The following is a 20,282-nucleotide window of genomic DNA, read 5'->3' on the forward strand; positions in this document are numbered from 1 at the left end:
TCTCCAAGATCTTTCAGATAGTCGGAGCTGTCTTCTTTCCTAATTAAGTTCGAGATTGAACTAAGATTTGGATTGGGTTGTCCTTTCTTGTTTAAGTTCGAGTGGGGCAACTTGATCCAGGGCATCGCCAATGGCCTTATTGAAATGATCAGTCAGCTCATTCGCGTTCTGGGAGGGAGGTATGAGTTGAAGTTGAGATCTAAGTTTAGACTTGAGTTGACTTTGAGGGACTTGTTTAAGGTTGCTGGACCATATCCTAGGTTTTTTGTTAACATATGTGGGGAGAGGGGCGCTGGTTAATATTTCGAACAGAATGAGATGGTGGCCAGACCAGTCAATGTGGACGATGATGGTCAGGGAGATCAAGTCAATTTTAGAGATGAGAGCGTCACGGGATGCAGGGGTAAACCACATCGGATTGCTTAGGAAGGAAGTTATTAGAAGTCAGAGAATTGTACAAAGAGGTGAGTGCACAAGGTGATCCCACGGGAGGAGAGTGCGTAGGAAGAGAGTAGGAGGGCGCCTCTGGGAAGAGGGAAGGGATAGGAGGGGATCGGTCATGGGCATCAGATAATTAGACCTAGAGGGGAGACAAGTATGAAACCCAAGAAGAGCCAAATGAGTTAGAAAGGAGTGCAAGGGAGAGTCAGGGATGATGGCGGGGACAGGCGAGGTTTGATCGATGTTAAGAGGAGCCGGAGAATTAGACTGGGAAGTGAGTGCGGGGGAGTCCTAAGGGGATGCAGGTGAGTAGCAGAAGAGATGGAGAGGGGGAGGAGGGCCTCAATGGAGGTAGAGGGTAAAGACTCATGGGTGCAGGGCAGTTGAGTTATTGAGGGATTATGAGTCGAATGGGAGATTTGATAGGCCAAGGTACTGCAATGTCTCAAAAATTTTGAGGTGGATATCCAATGCTTGAATGAGGATGTTGCCTGTTCTGAATATAGAAATATTGTTTTCCCCCATAATTGGCGGGAAAGGGTAAACCTACAGTTTAATTCCGAATGGGATTTTGACAGATTTGGTGATAGGAAGGTGGAGAAGGAAAGTGTTTTTCTATTTAGTGGTGCGTTTGGAGTGGAAAATAAAATCTGTTTTCATTGGACGAGAGAGGCTGTGGTAGGTATCACCTAATAGTGTTTCAGGGTGAATCTTCAGTAATTTGTGTTTGAAATTTCTCTTAGCGTATTTTGAAAGGTTGGATGGATATGAATTGCTCGAAGAGTTAGGGCCATGTCTAGAGAGGGCAGGATCTGGGGGCAATGGGTCGGGGGGCTTGAGAGAAGACATGGTGCAATGTACAGTAAGAATGGAGGCAAGGACAGGATGGAGGCAGGACAAGGATGGATGCAGAGGAAAAGTGCAACATGGGGCGAGGTTCTGGAATAAGAAGATATTCGAAGGGGGAAAAGACCAAGTCGGGTAATGGGAGAAAGGTAAAGTCAGAGTAAAAAAACATCCAATGTAGGAACACCAAACAGGTAATGGGATAATGCTAAAAAACAATTAACATCGAAAAACATCAACATCGAGTACACAACATCAAGACCAATTTGAGTATCAATAAAGTTTTTAATTTTTTTTATTATTGTCCCAAATTGTAGTCCTTGATCAAGTAGTAAAAAGTTAGTCCGACTTCCGTTTACTTAGAGGTTATTATTAGTAGTGTCTTGAGTCCATGACTACTGTGAGAATAAAGAGGCCATCTTGAGAAACTACCAGTGAAAGTAAAAAGAGAGGGGCACTCAAAATTGAGGGGAGCCCACGGTCAAACAGAAAGTGATAAGAGGCAGTCCTACCTCCGTTTTCATGGAGAATTATATTGCGAGTGTCTTGTGAATATGACTAATATGGGGTTTAAAAGGCCTTCTTGTGGAAAACCACCAGTTACGAGTGAAGAGAGAGGGGAGAACAAAATGGAGGGCAGCCACAGACCAAAGTGATACCAAAGGGAATGATGGACGGAGCGCTTGAGCAAATCAAACACTCACTCCCAGTCAACTGATCTGCTTTTAATCCATCATCATTCTTTAGCTCACCCCAGTCAGACATGGCCATATGCAAATCAGTCTGACCCTGTGCCTCATGGGAACAGTCTAGCCCGAACTGCCAAGCCATGTCTTCCCTGGACAGGAAACAAGCTTCCGAGGACCGGTTTCGGGTTCATAGCCCTCATCAGCCAGGCTATCTTGAATCCAGTGGCAAAGTGTTTTTGCATTTTGGGAGCCACAGACCAACAGTAAAATGAGCCGCATAAACAACGAGGCCGTCACCCAACACGTGAAGGAGCAGAGCGAACCCAGCAGTAACAGAGCAGCTGCACACCGGGGGTCGAGGTGGCTGCAAAAAGAGCAGGTCACCCTCCCTGTGCAGGATAAAGTAGCGCAGAGGATTAAGATGCCTGCTGCAAATAACATGCTTTTGTGTTTTCAGACGTTTTCAGGCAACAATAAAAATGTAAAGCTAACTTTGGCGATTAATGTACCTGCAGAAAAGAGAAGGAAGTTTTATCTAGTGGCTGTTTCCAGTCATGTTAAAGATTTGCAGAGGATTAGGATTCCTGCTGCAAAGGAGATGGCCTTGTGTGTTCAGAGGTTTTTAGGCAACAATCAAAATGTAAAAGTAACTTTGACGATTAATGTTCCTGCTGGATAGAGATGGGAATTTTATCTAGTGGCTGTTTCAACTCATGCTAAAGTAGGACAGAGGATTAAGATACCTGCTCCAAAGAACATGTCCTTGTGTGTTCAGATGTTTTCAGGCGACAATAAAAATGTAAAGGTTAACTTTGGCGATTAAGGTTCCTGCTGGAGAGAGAATGGAGTGTTCTCTACTAGATGTTTCCACTCATGCTAAAGTAGCGCAGAGGATTAAGATGGCTGCTGCAAAGAGGTTTTCAGGCAACAATAAAAATTTAAAGGTAACTTTGGCGATTCATGTTCCTCCTGGAGAGAGAATGGAGTGTTCTCTACTAGATGTTTCCACTCATGCTAAAGTTTTGCAGAGGATTTAGATGCCTGCTGCAAAGAACATGTTCTTGTGTGTCCAAAGGTTTTCAGGCAACAATAAAAATGTAAAGGTAACTTTGGCGATTAATGTTCCTGCTGGAGAGAGATGGGAGTTTATTTCAGTGGCTGTTTCCAGTGATGCTAAAGTAGCACAGAGGATTAAGATGCCTGCTGCAAAAAACATGTCATTGTGTGTCTCGAGGTTTCCAGGCAACAATAAAAATGTAAAGGTAACTTTGACGAATAATGTTCCCGCTGGAAAAAGAAGGAAGTTTTATCTAGTGGCTGTTTCCACTTCGGCTAAACTAGCGCAGAAGATTAAGATGCCTGCTGCAAAGAACATATCCTTGTGTTTCCAGAGGTTTTCAGGCAACAATAAAAATGTGAATGTGACTTTAGCAATTAATGTTCCTACTGGAGAGAGACATTAGAGTTTTATCCAGTGGCTGTTCCGACTCATGTTAAAGTGTCACAGAGGATTAAGAGCCCTGCTGCAAAGAACATGTCCTCATGTGTCCAGAGGTTTTCAGGCAACAATAAAACTTTGGCGATTAAGGTTCCTGGGGGAAAAAGAAGGAAGTTTTATCTAATGACTGTTTTCACTCATGCTGAAGTAGCGCAGAGGATTAAGATGCCTGCTGCAAAGAACATGCTCTTGTGTATGCTGAGATTTTGAGGCAACAATAACAATGTAAAGTTAACTTTGGCGATTAAGGTTCCTGCGTGAGAGAGAAGGAAGTTGTATCTAGTGGCTGTATCCTTGAGGGAGTATGTGGGGAGGTGCGGGGTCTACAGCGGAACTAGATTTCACTTTACTAAAAAGTGTTGGAAGAGTTTATTTGGTAATGAGGAGGGGGAGTTTGTGAGGCAAACGGTGTGTGAGTCCAGAGTCTTTCCTTTTGGGGTAGAATTTGGTGTATTTATTGTACTTTATAGGGAACAGTAAATTACAGATATTTTTTAAAAAAAGGTTGCAAGATCATTGCAATGTGTGACTGGGTTCTGGGAAATTGCCGCCAATCGATGTGGTTAGGGTTTGAACAATTTGGAAACACAAACAGTAAACGTAAGAGTTACCGACAGGCCGGTAATTTCGTTGTTTTTAATCGATATTTTACTATTATAAACTTGTTTGATTGTCCATGGGGCCGTGCATATTACATTTACCCTTGTTGCCCTTTCAATAGTTTGCAGACAAGCATTATTAATCTAATTACAATTGGTTATTTTTGTTGTAAAGATGCAAATGCCACCCACATGCACCCCAGCACAGTACCCACATGCATCCCACCAACACACACCTTATAACAACACACCACACCATGCCACTGCCCCACGTCACTGCAGTAGACACCAGGTTTGCAGTACGGAGCACAGCAGCCACACTGCTCTACAACATACCTTAGAAACATTGCCAAAGCCAATAGCTCTGGCTAAAGACTTATAAGCTCACAAAGGCGAGACCTATTGGCTACGTCAACGCTTGTTTAATTCTGCAGAGACTTTATCATATGTTACATGCGGTTTGGTACATGATTCACACGGCAATCATTGTCTGACCTTGTTTTAAAAATGTACAAGGAAGAGAGATACATAGTTTCACTGAGGCTTCTGGTTGTCATGGAAACAGGTGAGAGAGTCATTGTGAAGAAGGTTCTTTGGAATGTTGGTGTTTTAAGAGTCTTTGGAATGTTGGTGTTTAAACAGTGGAAGACAGTTGAGGGGGAGGGGGGGCTCACACCAGCCTCAACTCCGCTCCTCCCCAAAGACAGAAGAGGGGGAAGAGCCTCTGTGTGAAGGGGGCCTGCGGGAAGGAGAAGAGAAGCTCCATGGAGTCAGCATTGTACAGGGACAGCCGCCCCCCCTCATAGTCCAGATACACCCCCAGCTTCAGGGGCTTCTCACGAGGGGACAGAGGGGTCCGAGGGGAGGTGAGAGCCGTGTACTGACCCTTCCTCCACCCCACAGGCCAGACTCCTCCCTCAGGTGACCATGTGATCGCTCCCTTTCCATTCACAGACTCTGCTGCGACCCCCACCTCCCACGCGTCCCCATACTGCAGCGGCTGCACCTCCCAGTAATGTCTGCCGGAGGTGAACCCCTCGCTCCCCAGCGCACAGGGGTAGTAGGTGAATGTCTTGGGGGTGTCCGGCAGGGTAATCCATGTGTCCGTCTCTTTCACTCGTCTCCCTCCCTCAGACAGGTGGAGCCGATGATGAGCCGCGTCAGGATCCAGAGTCACCATCACTGCAGAGAAGAGATTCACAATTAGAGATTTAATGACACAAACAAAGGCTGTAATTACTGCTTCTGTTTTACATATGATTAATTTACACCACATCTGGAGTGAGCACGCGGCGCTAGAGAGCGCGAGGCGCTAGAGAGCGCACGGCACTAGACTGCTCACTACACTAAAGCGTGCGGCACTAGACTGCTCACTGCACTAAAGCGCGCTGCATTAAACTGATCACTACACTAAAGCATGCAGCATAGACCTACCACTACACTAAAGCACACACTACACCAAACAGCACTACATAGAGAGGACATTCTACTACACACTACACTGCACCATGCACCATACTACACACGCTGCTCGCAGTCGTGCATTCATCTACAGCACACGCTACACCAAACAGCACTAAATAGAAAGGAAATTCTACTTAACACCACACTTCATCAAGCAGCATATTACACACACACACACAGTGCTGACTGAACTACTCACTACACTGCACCATACAGCATACTACATAACACCACATTAGATTGAACACTGCAGCAGGTAGGACACTGTACTAACTACTCCAAAGTATGCTGTACTAGTCAGTACACTCCATTAAATGATACAGAGTAACTGAGCTACTACAAGGAAAACAGGACTAGTCAGTACACTGTATAAGATGCTACAGAGTGAAAGACCTACTCCAAGGTATACTGTACTAGTCAGCACACTCCATTAGATAGTACAGTGTGAGAGAGCTACTAGAAAGTGTACTGGACTAGTGAGTTCACTGCATAGGATGGAATCGGGTTACTCAAAGATATACTATACTAGCCAGTACACTGCATCAGATGGTACATAGCGATAGATTTGCTAGAAGGAATACTGTAGTAGTCAGTACACTGACATAAATGGTACAGAGTGACAGAGCTACTATAAGGTGTAGTGTACTAGTCAGTACACTGCATTAGATGGTACAGAGTAAGAGAGCTACTAGAAGGTATACCGTACTAGTCAGTACACCGCATTGGAAGGCACAGAGTTACAAAGCTACTCCAAGGTATAAATTACTACTCAGTACACTGCATTAGTTGGTACACAGTGACGGAGCAAGTAGAAGGTATACTGTACTAGTCAGCACACTCCATTAGATAGTACAGAGTAACAGAACTACTCCACGGTATACCGTACTAGTCAAAACACAATGTTAGATGCCAGAGAGTAACAGAGCTACTCCAAAATATATAGTACTAATTAGTACACTGTATTAGATGGTACAGAGTAACAGAGTTACTATCAGGAATACTGTATTATTCAGACGGAGCAACTAGGAGGTAAACAGTACTAAGCAGTACACTGCATTGGATTATGCAGAGTAGCAGGGCTACTAGAAGGTATACTGTACTATTCAGTACACTATTTACGATGGTACAGAGTAACAGAGTTACTCTAAGGAATACTGTACTAGCCAGTATACTGTATTGGATGGTAAAGTGTGACAGAGCTACTAGAAGGTTAACTGTACTAGTCAGTGCACTGCATTATATCATACAGAGTAGGAGAGTTACTCCTAGGCATACTCTACTAGTCAGTACTCTATATTAGATTTTGAACAGTAAGAGAGATACTAGAAAAACTATGGTACTGGTCAGTACACTGTATTAGATGCCACAGGGTGACTGAGTTACTCCAAGGTATACAGTACTAATTAGTGCACTCTAATAGATGCGACAGAGGGACAGAGCTACCAGCAGTTATACTGTACTAGTCAGTACACTGCGTCGATGATTCAGCTTGATAGAGCTGCTAGAGGTGGACTGTAATAGTCAGTACACTGCATTAGAAGGTACAGAGTGACAGAGCTACTTGAAAGTATACTTTACTAGTCAGTTCACTGCATTAGATGTTACAGAGTAATAAAGCCACTCCAAGGGGGGAAGTGGCCAGCCAGCCAACTTGGCAGACGCAATTTCCAAACGCTCTGCACACAAACCCTCTATTATACTGAAAAACTATTGAATTCTACTCCAGCGGACTACAAAACAAGTCACATTAGACTCCGGAGTGCGAGCTGATATGGACTGGTGAACAGTATGGTTGTACGGCGAAGGATGGCGGTGAGAAAGTACCTCTGGCCTTGCCATCGAAAAACTCAACCATCACTGCAGAAGTGGACTGCGGTGATACCACGACAGAGGCGTTGAGCGTGGACGTAGAGGAAAAGACCCAAATGCAGGCAATGTACTTTGAGAGAGTGCCGGGGGGATCGAGGGTCGTCGGCTGAGAGGTGGTGAGTAGAAGCTGCCCCTGCACCACCCGGGAGCTCGCAGGCGCGCCGGCTCTGCCGGACATGTCCCCAGGCATTGGCATTGTGGAACCCCCATACAGGACATCGCTGAGTAGGAGTGCCAGTCAGGAACCCAGAGGACGCGGAGCAGGTAAAAGACCAAAGCAGTCACACGCCATCACTGACATGAGCGATGACCGGATGGCCGGTGGGAAGCGGCGATCGGCAGCTCTCGAGCAGTAGGCCTGGTGCCTTAATCCGTCACAAGTTCGGGGCACTGCAAGAACAGACAAAGTGCATCGAAGGAGGTGCTGGGCCAAGGCATAGGGACGGAATGGAGATTGGGCCCTCCCCACTGGAGTTTACACGGCCCACGTAGCGCTGCCCTGGTTCTCTAAAGCAGAGCGCACAAGAAGGGGAGGGAGGTGATTCAGCACCCAGAACATCGAGCTTGAACTGCAGGAGGATATGGAGGCACACCACATGAGGAATGTCAGAACTGCTCCACACATCCTAAGGGGAAACGCAGTGGGGCCTAGTTAGGCCTGTAATGTTCCGGGGGCTGGAACAGGCCCAGTTCACAAAGCAAACAAGAAAGACCCAGCACGGAGGAGCGGCGAGAAGTCTGGGTTGCCCGCACACTGCACGCCTCACCCCTCTACTTACATTGCAGCCTAATCAGACCTATAATGATCCAGGGTCCGGCTTAGACTCAGGTCGCAAGCAAGAGAGGCTTTATAATGGTCGGGCACCAGGACTAAGGAGGCAACACTGCGGGAGTCAGCAGGGGCACACCACACAGCTGCGATCAGCACCCTCAGGGGAGATACATTAAGGCCTAGACAGGCCTATATGTATCCCAACGCTGGCTCTGAACCATAAAAAGTAACAAACAAGACAGGCCTGGTGCAGGGAGGAAGCAACACGTCTGGGAAACCCCATGGGCCCCTCATTTCACCCTTCCGCCCAAAATGAGACCAAGCCAGACTTCCACAGATACGGAGACTGGCTCAGGCACAAATCACGCAGCATACACGACAAGCCAGGAGCGGGGGAGCAGTGGCTCATCCTGGACACCCTGCATACCTCTCATCTCAGCCTCCCGCACTAGGCGGCAGGATCCACACCACAGGAGCGACGTAGAGGTGAGGTCCGATGTGACATCTTCACTGCCTCCACAATAGCAACAACACACACGTCACCACTCATGCTCAGATCCAACTGATCCAACATAGAGACCAGATCCCAGGCACGCGCCAGCACTGTCTATTGAATGCCCTCAGCACAAAATCTGGCCGTGGGTCGACTGCGCACCAATATGCAACAAGCTACCAGGCATCCCAAAGCCCAAGAAGCCACACAAGCGGAGGGGCATAGATTCAGCGACGAGCTGTACTCTGGTCTTTCCCCTAAACTGGACCCAGTCTTGGCGGCAGTGGAGAAGATAGGGGCCACACTAGACCAAACGCGGACCTCTCTAGAGTCCAAGATAGACAAGGTCACATCAGACTTTACATTACTATGAGTTGACCATCGTAAATTGTCAGACAAGGTTCAAGACAACGAAATGTTACTCAATGCACCTGAAACCAATTATACACAGTCATAGGGCAGCTCTGCAGGATCTCCTGGATCGAGTGCACACGCTAGGAGATAAACTGGAAGAACCAGAAGGGCGTTCATGCTGCAATAACATATGCGCAGTGGGTATTCCTGAAGGAGAAGAAAGACATAATCCAGTGGAATATGTAGAGTGTTGGCTAAGGGAGTTAGTTCCGGAAAGCGTGCTGTCTCAGCAGTTCGTGGGCAAGCGCACCGCGTGCCAGCCCATAAGGGCTGTTACTATATAGCAAATAAACATTAATCTGACATGCCCCAACCAGTTGCACTAACGAATACATAGTTAGTATGTAGGGGGGCCAGACTACGCACCGCTAAACACACAACCACATGAAGCCTGACATATGCACTAAATATGTCACATGAACTCCCATATTAACAGACTAGAAGGGATCACTAACTACCTTGATAGAGCACCGAGGGAAAGCCAAAACACACAGGTTCATACCAGGCACATGCATACCTAGTTGCAAAGAAGTATCGTTTTTGCCCAGGTTGGGCACCCTAGTTTGCACAAACATCAATAGCGAATTTGCACTCCTACAGTTATGAACAATACAGGTAAACCCCCTGTTTCAATATTAGTTTGGAGACCTCAGAGTGCTTTCAATGACCTCCCAACCCTCCGCCAGGCACCTGTCTTTCCACACAACAGAGAAAACACCGCCAATACATGGCTCGGGCTAACATAATCATATGGAACATGAGGGGAATGCACACACAAGCATGCCGATACGCCATATTTTCCTATCTGCAGCGCAGAACCACAAGCATAGCCCTATTGCAGGAAATACAGCTGACCCAAATGGAAATGGAGCAACGGGGGAGGGTCCAAGTATATGGCAATAAGTATTCTTCCCAAGCACGTGAGGCCTTAATATAGATAATAGCCGGGGTTCCATACGTGAAATAGGAGGAGTTCGATTGAGTGGAATACCGTGGCTAACAGGGAGGATTTTAACTCTGTACTAAATGTAGACCTAGACAGATCAATCCCACCCCTGAGGAGAATCACAGCAAGATCCAAAGCCCAGGCATTGGCAGAGTGGTTAGCTCACTGGTCACTAAAAGCGATTTGGCGCACCCTCAATCCCAACACAAGTTTTTAATTGTTCTACTCAGTCGTACACGGGTTACATGTAAGACTGGATTGCATAGTAGGATCACACGTCCTCTCCCCATTTATCAAGAAGATCGAGTACTTAGGACGCAGACACTATGATCACAATTCTCAATACCTACAACTCACCTGGGAGGTAGGCCCCCCAATTCCTACATGGCGGCTTCAACCAGCGGCGCTGGAGGACCAAGCATTCAGATAATCTTTGGAGACTGAATTCTTGGAATGCTTTGAGGCAAACAAGGGCACTATAGATTACACCCTGCTGGAATGGGACAACTTCAAAGTAACCGCAAGAGGTCCCTGCCTGGGTGCTGCCTGGAACATACGGTGGCAACTGACTGACTCGCTTAATAAAATAGAGAGACAGTTACTGCGACACAAAACAAGCGCTGTGACAGATGTGGGAGATGCAGCGAACATGCACCCAGAACATGCTGAGCATTTAGAAGCACGTATCTTACAAGATTTCACTGCTATTTCGGGTCTGAAAGTTAACATTGCTAAGTCCTTCCTTTACCCTTTTAACAAAGCAAACCAAGACCCTGTATATATCCTCAATGGGGTACGAGTACAGTGGAGGGCAGACACATTCCGGTACTTAGGCATAAGAGTGTATAGGCAGTCAACAGACTTGTTTGATGACAACCTGGGCGGAGCATTAACCGCCATCCATTCCCAGATGTTGTTCTGTAGCAAGCTCCCACTAGCAGTGACAGGCAGAGTAGCTCTCCCTAAAATGGTGATCCTCCCATTATTCCTAAACTATTTTGCGAATCTGACAATATATATCCCTCCGCTTTTCCACTTACTGGAGAAACTAATCAGAGACTTCATATGGGGCGAGTAGCTGTTAAAATATTATATCTACCCACAGACCAGGGGGGTCTAGCGGTCCCAAATTTTGAAAAGTAGTACCTAGCCATTCAATTACAATGGGTGGCTAGATAGTTGGCTAGATGGTTAGCCAACTGCAAACGTGACAATACTACGTGTCCCACCTCCATGCAATCATAGCTGATATTTCATCCCGATGCAAACACAAGACAACTGGAAACATTGCTACTCAAAATGGCGTATAGAAGCTTCCGCAGAAGTCTGTACCTAACCCGACATATCACGCCATACTCACCTGGGTTACCTTTGGAAGGAACACTCAGTGGCCAAATGATGGTTACAGAAGCTGAACTATGAAACTGGCATGAGGTAAGTATTCAATGCATGGGAGATTGATACTGAGATGGCGCACTAATCACATACATGACATTAATAGAAGAAGACGAGTTACCACCAGGCCAATTCCTGCTACACCGTTCACTAATAACTACCCTCGCGTCTAGATGGGGCGACCTAACGAATGAGCCTCAAACCCACCTTACCACACAATACATGCACGTTATGGGGCAAGGCAGGCACCTCACGTGGTGGTTCGTAACCTTGTTGAGGCAGCACACAGCAGCTAATCTAATGGCGCTCCGACACCGCTGGGAACAAGTCATGGGTCGCCCACCCACAGACACCTAGTGGACCTCAGTGCTAGAAAGCCAGGTGAGTAACACCAGAAACACACGATTCTGCCAAATCCAGTATTACATCACACAGAGGCCATATCTCACACCCGGTAAAATCAACTGGTACTTCAACCGCATAGATGCCACCTGCCCACGCTGCACCTTCACTGACATAGACTTGTTACATATGCTCTGGGGATGCCCCCGTCTTTACACATACTGAAAGGAAATTGCAGACACACTGGCCACATGCACGGATCACACAGTTCCTTTTAAATGGCATACTTACATTCTACATCTATATAATAGGCACTGGGATAATAGAGTAACTTCTAGATTCCTAGATCTGGGTATGGTGGTAGCTTAAAGACTAATCACTAGGAAATGGAAGGCCCAGGACCCACCTCATACACTAGCATGGAGACACTCCATGCTCGTGTGGGCCAAAGCAGAGAGTATAGCGCTCCACATAGAGGACACCATGGGTATGCGTAAGACCCTGATTGTTGACCGAGCTTTCGCAAGTTCATAGCGCTGCAAATTAGGAATGCACACACGAAAAGCAGGAAAAACCCTAATGGAATAGGCAGAGCAGAAGTAGTAGGTGACAAACATGATTGCATCCCAATCACATCCAATTAACAAATAGATGTTAAACTCATCTTTACACATACCAGCATATGAAGTGAATTAGGTGGGGGAATTGGGGGAAGGCTCTGAACCTGTTATATAACACCTGTTATGATTAAAGTTGTCCCGGTTAACTTATCACCCGCCATCCAAAGTCACAAGACAATGCACAACTACAAACCATAGCACTGGCAAATGCTATTCACTAAGGCAACGATATGCATGAATGACCATAGATAATACATTAATGTACTTCATAAACAGACACTGCCTACGGATATATGCTACAATGCAAATGTTGTTGTTGTGGTCCATTACAAAACCAACACTGAATTTATGATATACTATGTATGTTTGAATAGTTGCTGAGTATTGGTAAAAAAAAAAACAATTTAATAAAAACGGATTTTTTTTAAAACACTCCGAGGCAAACAGTAGTAATCAGTACACTTCATTGGATGGTAAATAGTAACAGAACTACTAGAAGTCTGCTCTACTAGTCACTAGGCTGCATTAGATAGAACAGAGTGGCAGAGCTATTAAAAGGTGTACTGTATTAGACAGTGCACTGCATTAGACAACAGAGTGACTTAGGCATGGCCCGTGCAGGTAAGAGCTGTCGCTGGAGGGAGTGGGAGGGGCGATTCGACAGATGACGAGAAGGTAAACTTAAATTTATAAAAAATGTAATTGAAGTTTTCCTTGTCGTAGTCTGTCGAATGACACCCACCCTGCCCCACCGCTCTTACCTGAATGGGCCACACCTGGAGCTACTATCAATCAATCAATCACTGCATTTATAAAGCGCGCTACACACCTGTGAGGGTCTCAAGGCTCTCGGAGGAGGGGGGCTCCTACTGGTCGAAGAGCCAGGTCTTGAGGAGTCTTCTGAAGGCCAGCAGGTCCTGAGTCTGTCGTAGGCTGGTGGGGAGAGCATTCCAGGTCTTGGCGGCGAGGTGGGAGAAGGATCTTCCGCCGGCGGTGGCCCTTCGGATGTGGGGAACTGTGGCGAGGGCGAGGTTGGCTGAGTGGAGGCTTCGGATGGGGGTGTGGAAGCTGAGTCGGTTGTTGAGGTATGCAGGTCCGGTGTTCTGAAGGGCTTTGTGTGCGTGGATGAGGAGCTTGAAGGTGATCCTCTTGTTGACGGGGAGCCAGTGCAGGCTCTTCACGTGGGGGGTGATGTGGCTGCGTCGAGGGGCGTTGAGTATCTGTCGTGCCGAGGCGTTCTGGATTCGTTGCAGTCGTCTCAGGAGCTTGGTTGTTGTTCCTGAGTAGAGGGCGTTCCCGTAGTCGAGTCTGCTGGTGACGAGGGCTTGGGTGACGGTTTTCCTTGTGCCGGGAGGGATCCATTTGAAGATCCTGCGGAGCATGCAGAGGGTCTTGAAGCAGAACGCGGAGACGGCGTTGACTTGCTTGGTCATGGAGAGGGTGGAGTCGAGGATGACCCCCAGGTTGCGTGCCTGGTCTGTGGGTTCCGGGCCTGTTCCTAGCGATGTGGGCCACCAAGAGTCATCCCAGGCTGATGGGGTGGGTCCGAGAATGAGGACCTCCGTCTTGTCAGAGTTTAGCTTCAGTCTGCTGTCCTTCATCCAGTTGGCTACGGCCTTCCTTCCTCTGTGGAGGATGGCTTTGGCTGTGTGGGGGTCTTCGGTGAGGAATATGATCAGCTGGGTGTCGTCGGCATAGGAAATGATGTTGAGGTTATGTTGTCGTGCGACATCGGCGAGCGGTGCCATGTAGATATTGAACAGCATCGGGCTGATGGAGGATCCCGGTGGGACGCCGCAGATGATCTTGGTGGGTTTCGAGCGGAAGGGTGGGAGGCGGACGCTCTGGGTTCTGCCAGTGAGGAAGGATGTGGTCCAGGCCAGGGCCTTCTCTTGAATTCCGGCATCATGGAGGCGGGCTGATAGGGTGCCGTGGCAGACTGTGTCAAAGGCTGCTGATAGGTCGAGGAGGATGAGGGCGGCTGTTTCTCCTTTGTCCATTCGGATCCTGATGTCGTCAGTGGCGGCGATGAGGGCGGTCTCGGTGCTGTGGTTGCTGCGGAAACCGGATTGGGAAGGGTCCAGGATGTTGTTGACTTCGAGGTAGCAGGTTAGCTGTTTGTTGACAATCATCTCTGTCACCTTTGCTGGGAACGGGAGCAGGGAGATGGGACGGAAGTTCTTGAGGTCCTTGGGGTCCGCCTTGGGCTTTTTCAGAAGGGCGTTGATCTCGGATTGCTTCCAGCTTTCCTGGAAGGTTGCTGTCTCAAAGGAGCTATTGATTGTTTTTCGGAGGTGGGGCGCTATGATTGTGCTGGCTATGTTGAAGTCGTGGTAAGGGCAGGGGTCAGATGGGGATCCGGAGTGGATGGAGTTCATGGTTTTGATGGTATCTTCGTCGTTGACGTTGGACCAGGCGGTCAGGCGACTAGTGCGGGTGGAGGTCGCCGGGGTGGTGGTCTCGGTCGTGGGTGCGGGGGTGTTGGAGTCGAAGCTGTCGTGGATGTCGGTGATCTTGCGGTGGAAGAAGGAGGCCAGGGCGTCGCACAGGTCTGATGGTGGGATGTCGTTGGTGTTGGAGCGGGGGTTGGAGAGTTCTTTCACGATGATGGAGAGTTCTTTGGTCTTGTGTGCGTTGTTGTCTAGGCGGTCCTTGAAGGTGGTCCTCTAGGCGTCCCTGATGAGCTGTGGTGTCTGCAGGTGGTGCTCTTTTGGGCTGTGCGGCTGTCAGGTATTCGGTCTTGGAGCCATTTCTTCTCCAACTTCCGACAGGTGCGCCTGGAGATTCGGAGGTCTTCAGTGAACCAGGCGGCTTTCTTGTTGGTGTGGTTGGTTGTTGAGGTCTTCAGAGGGGCGAGGGTGTTGGCGCAGTCGTTGATCCACTGTTTAAGGTTGGTCGCGGCGGTGTCTGGGTCAGTGGGGTCGGCGAGTGGTCTCAGGGTGAGGGTGGGTCCTTGGTGACCTTGCCCCAGCAGCGGTGTGGCAGCTGTTGGGTGCGGTGGTGTTTGGTGGGTTTCCTGAAGGCGAAGTGGAAGCATCTGTGGTCGGTCCAGTGGGGTTCGGTGGTGTGGTTGAAGGAGACGTGGGGGCTTGTGGAGAAGATGGGGTCCAGCATGTGTCCCGCGGCATGGGTGGGTGTCGTTACGAGCTGTTTGAGTCCGAGGTTGGCGATCAGGGTGGTGGTGTTGGCATCGTTGTTGTTCTCAAGGTGGAAGTTCCGGTCCCCGAAGAGGATGTAGTCCGTGGAGGCAAGGGCGTGGGTGCTGATGAGGTCGGCGATGGTGTCGCTGAACTGTGGCCATGGTCTGGGAGGTCTGTAGACGAGTGTTCCTCTGAGGGTGGTGTTGGGGTCGGTGTGGATCTGGAAGTGCATGTGCTCGGCTGTGTTGAGGGTGTCGTCGGTGTTGGTCGAGATTCTGATGGTGTCTTTGTGGATGATGGCGATTCCCCCTCCCACTCCATTGGTGCGGTCTCTGCGGGAGATCTTGTAGCCCTGTGGGATGGCTATGGCGACGTCTGGTGCTGAGGTGGCGTTCAGCCAGGTCTCCGTCAGGAAGGCGACGTCGGTGGTGGTGGAGTCTAGGAAGTCCCAGAGTTCGATGGCGTGCTTGCGGGCAGAGCGAGTGTTGAGGAGGATGCAGCGGAGGTGGTTGGGTTCTCTGGTTGGTGGTTTGGCAGGCTGGATGCTGGTGAATCTGCAGTTCCGGCAGGCGAAGGACCCTTGGGTGTGCTTCAGGATGGCTCGGTAGCAGGGGTGGTCTCGTCCGGTGTTGAGTGCGTGGAGGGTGCTGGAGTCGTAGAGCAGTCTGGCGTTGCGGGGGATGCTGGGTCCAGGCGTTCTGGTGCTGGGCCCGGTCCAGGCGCAGACGGGCGCAGACGGGCTTGCCTTTGGCGTGCCTGCGGCGCGCTCCCGCTGCGCGCGGCCTCTATAAGAGGCGAAGTGGGAGGGAGGAGCAGCTGGGATGCGGGAGCGGGCGGCCAATGGGCAAGTGGCAGGGGTTACAGAAGGGAAAAGGGGGCGGGGCCGAGGGGGGAGCAGCGGTGGGAAGCAGGGAGCGGGGGGGCACAGAGGGCAGGGGCACAAGGGGCACCTGAAATTACAGTACAATAACGAAAATACAATTACAAATTACAAAATACAATTACAGTACCAGGAAAGGTAGTGCAGAGGCAGTGCAGAGGGGGACAAGAACACAGTTACCAGGGGCGAACCGGCGGAGCAGTGGGGCAGAGACTCGGGCAGACAGGAGGAGCCGAGCGGCGTGGGGAGTGGCCTGGGGTCAGGTACTAGAGGCATACCATACTTGATAGTACACTACATTAGATCGTACAGAGTAACAGAGTTAGTCCAAGGCTTACTGTACTAGTGAGTGCTGTATAATGGATGGTACAGAGTAAGAGAAATACTAGAATGTATACAGCACCAGTCAGTACACTGCATTAGATGGCACAGAGTGACAGAGCTACTACAAGGTATACAGTAGTAGTCAGTACACTGCATTGGTACATTCACGCAGGTACTAGATGTGGATGTGTACTGTACTAGTCAGACAACTGCCTTATATTGTACAGAGTGACAGAGCTACTCGAAGATATATCAGTACACTGCATTTCATGACACAGAGTGACAGAGCTACTCAAAGGAATTACAGTACTACTCAGTACACTGCATTGGATAGTACAGAGTGACAGAGCTACTAGAGGGTATAGTGCATTATTAATTACACTACATGATATTGTACAGAGTGACAGACGCCCTCCAGGGTATGCTGTATGAGTCAGTGCACTGTATTAGAAGGTACAGAGTAACCAACAGCTACTACAAGGTATACTGTAGTAGTATGTACACTGTAATAAATGGTACAGTGACGGAGCTATTAGAAGGTATACTATGCTTGTCAGTACACTGCATCAGATGTAACTACAAAGCTACTAGAAAATATTCTGTACTAGTCAGTACACTGTAGTAGATGTTACTTAGTGACAGAGCTACTCCAAGACATAATGTACTAGTCAGTACACGTTATTAGATCACATGGAGTTACAATGCTACTAGAAGGTATACTGTACTAGTCAGTACACTTTATTAGATGTTACAGAATGCCAGAGCTACTCCAAGATGTACTGCACAAGTCAATACACTGTACAAGATGGTACATGGTGACCTATTCAGTGCAGTGTATTATATGGGGCAGTGTGCCAGAGCTACTAGAAGGTAAACTTTACAAGTCAGTACACTGTATTAAATATCATATAACCAATTGACAGAGGTACTTAAAGTTATACTGTACTGGTCAGTACACTGTATGAGATGGTAGAGCAGCTGACAGCTACTACAAGGTATGCTGTATTACCTCCTCGACCTGTCTTCCCATCCCATTCCTTAACAGTGAGCAGCTTTTCGCACTTCCCCCAACATGGCGCCACCATCAGGTGACAATAAAGGGGGAAGTGCGTCATAGAAACATCCTGTTCTTTTTTTTTCTTCATTTGCAGTTTCCTTTGTGTGCCTTTCGGAGCTGTGAGGTTACTTTTCCCTTATTTTCTTTTATGTTTGGTCGGCCTGCTTTAGCTGCCGCCTTCTTGTTTGTGTATGTATGCCCTGGACCCTCCAATTGTGCTGCCTGCTGTGCCTGACTTGGTCGCGGTACGCTTCAGCGGCCGTTTGTGCCGGTTGTGCTCACCTGATGGGGGATGTCTCGTGGCCCTGTTCCTTCCTGACGGTCCCGCTGAGCCCTGAATTAGCGGGCGGGGTTTGCGGCGGTGATTTCATGCCACACAAGTGGTCCGCGTTGTTGCTGGTTCTCTGGGGTAAAAATTTGGGTGGCCGGCTGCTTTTTTTTTTGCTGGCCCTTTTTCCTGGTCCAGCGTGAGCTCGGACCTGGGGACTTCGTTTGTTTTAAATGGGGTCCTTTTCCTTATGCACCTGTCCTCTGTGAGTGCCTGTTCCGGTGGCATTTTGCTGTGTTTCTAAGCGTTGCTGATCCCCGAAGTTGCTGTCATGGACTCGGGTGCCTCTTCATCCGCTCTCCTCCTTGATTCCCTGCACCTGTTGATTAATTAAGGCGGTGGCTGCTGCTGGACCTCCTGCCAAGGTGCCTTGTGGGTCTGTAGATCCGCTGGACGCTCCTGAGGGAGAGTTCAGTCCTGATGAGGAGGAATGTGTCCGGGTCTAGCTTGAATCCAGTGGCAAAGTGAGCAAGGGACCCAAGTCTGGGCATACCCTGCCAACTTAGGGCGAACAAAGCGATACCCAGGATGCTTGTTTCCGTTCCACGGAAGACATGGCTTGGCAGTTCGGGCTGGACTGTTCCCATGAGGCACAGGGTCAGACTGATTTGCATATGGCCATGTCTGAACTGGGGTGGTGGAGTGAGCTAAAGAATGATGATGGATTAAATCCAGATGAGTTGACTGGGTGAGAGTGCTTCCAATGTTCAACACTCCGTCCATCATCCTCTTTGGTTTTGCTTTGTTCGCCCTAAGTTGGCAGGGTATGCCCAGACGTGGGTCCCTTGCTCAAATTGCCACTGGGTTCAAGCTAGCCTGGCTGATGACGTCTGATTACTCAGAATCCGGTCTCAGGATGCTTGTTTCCAGTCCAGGGAAGACATGGCTTGGCAGTTCGGACTGGACTGTTCTCATGAGGTACAGGATCAGAGTGATTTGCATATGGCCATGTCTGAACTGGGGTGGTGGAGTGAGCTAAACAATGATGATGGCTTAAACTCAGGTCAGTTGACTGGGGGTGAGAGCTTGCACTGTTCAACACTCCGTCCATCATCCCCTTTGGTGTTGCTTTGCTTTCCCTGGACTGCGAGGCCCTGATTCCCATCTCTCCTGGGATTCAGTTGGATCTGCAATGGTGGCTGTCCCCTCATCCCCTTTCTAGGGGTTTGATCTTCTTCCTCCTCAGAATGTAGTTGTGTTATCCACGGATGCCAGTGCCATGGGTTGGGGTGCTATGATGGGTGCCTCCAAGGCTCAGGGTCGGTGGTCCCATTTCAAGTTTCTCCAGTCCTCGAACTGGAAGGAGTTGAGGGCAGTTTGGTTGGCTCTTCGGTGGTTTGCTCCTCTCCTTCTGGGCCGTGCTGTCTCAGTGCAGACCGAAAACCAGGTTGTTCAGGCTTATGTCAATCATCAAGGGGGCATGTGTCGGTCTCTTTTTCCCCTCTCCAGGAGGATCAGCCTTTGGGCCGAGCAGAATCACTTGCCTCTGATGGCGGTCTATCTTCCGTGGAAGGAGAATGGGCCTGCAGACTCTTTGAGCAGGGTGTTCCCCTCCTCGGTGACTATTTATCTGTCCCCGGATCTGTTTGATCGGATTGTCCTCCGGGTTCTGCCTTCCTTGGCTGGATCTTTTTGCTTCGGAGGATTCTGCCCTTCTTCATCAGTTTTGCAGCCTCATTCCCTCCCGGTTGGCATGGGCGATCAACGCTTTCTCCGTTCCGTGGTCACTGGGGCTCCTGTTTGCCTTTCCTCCGTTTGCTTTGATTCCGCTGGTCCTCCGGAAGATTCGGTTGGACCGGGCGGAAGTTCTTCTCGGAGTGGTCTATTCAGTCTTGGTTTCCCCTGCTTCTGACCGTGTCTGTGTGCCCCCATTGGAGGTTTCCCCTGTGTCCCTCTACTCTGCGGGCTCCTCTTCTCAGGAACTCCCTGCGCCGCCTCCGGTTTGGGGTTTGGCACTTGAGAGGTTGAGTTTCTTGGGTCAGGGTTGCTCGGTTGTGGTTGCCCAGTGCCTCCAGTTGTCTCAGCGCCCTTCCACCTTGAAGTCCTACGACTGTCATTGGAAGAACTTCTCCTCCTGGTGTCTTGGGAAGGGTCTCTCTTCTTCCTCCTGTGAGGCTGTGAGGGTGTTGGACTTCTTACGGGATGGGTTCATCTTGGGGCTCGCT

At 49.0% G+C, this 20,282-nt stretch overlaps 1 protein-coding gene across 6 annotated transcripts in view; it reads right to left on the minus strand.

Annotated features, from left to right (window-relative positions):
* Positions 1–1,618: 1,618 nt before the first annotated feature.
* Positions 1,619–20,282, minus strand: part of LOC147710099 (butyrophilin subfamily 3 member A3-like) — a 353,872-nt gene continuing 335,208 nt past the window's right edge. For 5 of the 6 annotated variants that reach the window (XM_086920797.1, XM_086920799.1, XM_086920796.1 and 2 more), the window contains one exon: positions 1,620–5,255. In XM_086920797.1, the coding sequence (XP_086776923.1) occupies positions 4,744–5,255 (512 nt within the window). In that variant the 3' untranslated portion in view covers positions 1,620–4,743. Of the gene's footprint in view, positions 5,256–20,282 lie in introns of all 6 variants that reach the window. The other variant, XM_086920800.1, reaches the window with a different exon arrangement.

This window comes from Lissotriton vulgaris, chromosome 5 (assembly GCF_964263255.1).
Source record: "Lissotriton vulgaris chromosome 5, aLisVul1.2, whole genome shotgun sequence".
Taxonomy (NCBI): domain Eukaryota; kingdom Metazoa; phylum Chordata; class Amphibia; order Caudata; family Salamandridae; genus Lissotriton; species Lissotriton vulgaris.